Source organism: Rhinopithecus bieti, unplaced genomic scaffold (genome assembly GCF_001698545.2).
Source record: "Rhinopithecus bieti isolate Rb0 unplaced genomic scaffold, ASM169854v2 scaffold_9383, whole genome shotgun sequence".
Lineage (NCBI taxonomy): Eukaryota > Metazoa > Chordata > Mammalia > Primates > Cercopithecidae > Rhinopithecus > Rhinopithecus bieti.
This window is the reverse complement of record NW_016806471.1, coordinates 3045043-3047873: the sequence shown is the minus strand read 5'-3', so window position 1 is coordinate 3047873 and position 2831 is coordinate 3045043. Positions and strand designations below refer to the sequence as shown.

Here is a 2831-nt window from a genome sequence, read left to right as displayed (position 1 = left end):
CGCCCCCATGACCTAATAATGACAACTACGGACCCGCTACGCAAAACAAAGCTCGTCTGCCCAGCCTTTGTAATCTGCACATTTAAGGAGCCCAGGACACCTTGAAGGTCTAGTGTAATCCTTCCGTTTTGCAGCTGAAAAATACTGAAGACCCCGGAAGGGAATTCCGTCACAAGTCCCCTAAAGACAGCATTGCATCTGGGGTCCCTAGGTCACACGCGCTTGCCCATGCGCTTTCAAAGCAGGACCACAACCCAATCCTGGACAGGAGCTCAACTCCTCCTTGAATTACGGGTAAACTGGAAGGAGCCCAACTCCTCCTCGAATTACGGGTAAAATACTCTGGGCAAGTTATTATACACTTCGGTGTACCTCTGCTTCTCATCTGTGAAATGGGCGTGATAATAACAGTATTGTAACACCTGGCGAGGAATCATGATTCAATACAAAGTGATTGGCCACCCTACACCCCCAAAGTTCCGTCTCGCTCCTAAACTACTCGTTAATTAACCTCGGAACAGTCATTGCATTTCGCAAGAATTTGGGGGACTCCACTTACATCATTTAGGAGGGCGTGTGCACAGCGTTGTAGTGAGATTTAAGAGATTAAACGTCACAGAGATGGGCACAAGGTTTGGCACAACGATTAAGTGCAATAAATGGCTATTGTTGTTGATCATCCTCATCCCATCTTCCGTCGGGGCCTCGCTTCCCAGCCTGCGCAGGACACCTGCCCGGCACGCACAGAGGGGCGCTCACCTGGTCGGCCCCGGGTAGCCGTTGCGGGACGACTCGGAAGAAGACGCAGAGAGGCAGAGCGGCGACCGCCGAGTAGCCCCAGATGAGTGCCAGCAGCACTGCCCGCGCCCGCCGCCCAGGACCCCGCACGCCGCGCTGCAGGTGCACGATGCACACCATGCGCTCTAGGCTGACCGCGGCCAGCGTGAGCATGGTGACGCTGCCGCTCAGGGTCATCACGTAGAAGAGCAAGTGGCAGGCAACGGGGCCCAGCAGCCATGCCTCGGTCCAGCGCACGGCCAGCACCAGAGGGATCGCACTGATGAAGAGCAGGTCGGCGCAGAAGAGGTTGAGCACCAGGCAGGCTGTCGTGCCGCGGCGTCGTCGGCGCGCCACCAGCACCAGGGCGCACACGTTGCCCAGCAGCGACACTGCAAAGATGAGCGCCAGCACGGTTGTCTCCACTGCGGCCAGCAGTAGCCGGTGGTCCCCCTTGACGTCCGAGAAGAAGGAGAAGCGGGTGCGGTTGGCTTGCTCCAGGATGCGCAAGGGCGCGTCGCCCGCTGCCCGGGCGCATTCAGTGGACATTCCCGGTGCCTGGCGGCCCGCAGCGGTCTGAGAGAGTGCTCATCTGGGAGAAGACTGAGTGCAAAGGCGGGGAAAGAGCGAGGGAGGTGGTTGCGAAATCTCACCTCTGGCCCCCTCCCTTCTGAGGAGCGCTAGCGCTGGGTGCAGGGAGCTGCGCCCGGGGCGCGCGGGAACAAGGAAGTGCCCGACAACACTGGCTGCAAACACCACAGCTGGGCGGGGAGGTGGCGGCCTAGCCGGAAGCCTCGCGCCCTCTGGCCATTTTAAAGTGTACTCAGAAGCCAGAAAACTCACTTAGCGAATTCCTCGAGCTCCCGCAGGGCCTGCCCAACCTCCTTCATCCTTCAGGGACACTGGATGTGCGAAGCCTTTTGTGAACGGATTTAGCTAAAATTGATTTAAAAGTGTCAGAGCTGGCCTTTGGAGATTATTTTGGCCTGTGTCGTTCAGATTTTACTATAGAAACTCCATGGGTCTGGAGGTAGATCCTAAAGCAACTTGTAATGAGTCCATATTTTTTGTGGGGCAGAGAGGGAGTGGAGATCTTTTATCACTACTTAATAACAGGTCTTTAGGTGGATTATCTACCCCCTCTACCCCAGATTTTTAATCTATAAAATGGGAATAATAATACCCCATTAGGTTACTGTGAGGCTCACCTAGAGTTTGGCACACTTGGCATACAGTAATTACTCATTAAATGTTATCAAATATTATTGTAACTAAAATGCATATATATTTTGCATTCTGAACAATGACATAAAATGCTTTCTTGTTAAAAAGGGTGAGTCCTTCCAAATTTTTTAATACAGTTGCCATCCCAGGAAGACATATTTCAAGGCCAGATACACACACAAGCTATTAATGTGCCCCAAGTGCCACAGTCTGAGGAGCACTGGGCAATCCAGTCCTGTTAGAGATAAGGAAACTGAGGCCCAGCCAGAGTGACTTGTCTAAGCTGTCCTCTGGTTAGTAATGAAAGCCAGTCACCTGTCCCCATCCCACACATTTCCATCACACCACTGCAGTCTGGTTTTCTGTAAATGAGGAAGCTGGAGATGGAAAAGTATGCCTGTGGCCTAAGATCCAGTGGCCACTTCCCCAACCAGCCACCCTCCTACCACCCACACCTTCACCCCCTCTCCCCTCTGCCATATTACCAGGCCTCTCCCAGTTGCCCATTCTGTCTTCTAATTGTCTTTCTTAAGGTTGGATCTTAAGAAATCTAAGTACTGACTGGGCGCAGTGGCTCATGCCTGTAATCTCAGCACTTTGGGAGACCGAGGCGGGTGGATCACTCAAGGTCAGGAGCTCCAGATCAGCCACGGCCAACATGGTGGAACACTGTCTCTACTAAAAATACAAAAATTAGCTGGGCGTGGTGGTGGGTACCTGTAATCCCAGCTACTTGGGAGGCTGAGGCAGGAGAATTGCTTGAAACCAGGAGGTGGAGGTTGCAGTGAGTCAAGATCACACCACTGCACTCCAGCCTGGGTGACAGAGCG

General features: G+C 53.4%; 1 protein-coding gene across 1 annotated transcript in view; it reads right to left on the bottom strand.

Moving 5' to 3' along the window:
- FFAR4 (free fatty acid receptor 4) overlaps positions 1 to 1997 on the bottom strand; it is a 24080-nt gene extending 22083 nt beyond the window's left edge. The window contains exon 1 of the mRNA XM_017876766.1: positions 760 to 1997. Coding sequence (XP_017732255.1) covers positions 760 to 1326 — 567 coding nt within the window. The 5' untranslated portion in view covers positions 1327 to 1997. The remainder of the gene's footprint in view (positions 1 to 759) is intronic.
- Between the last annotated feature and the right edge of the window lie 834 nt (positions 1998 to 2831).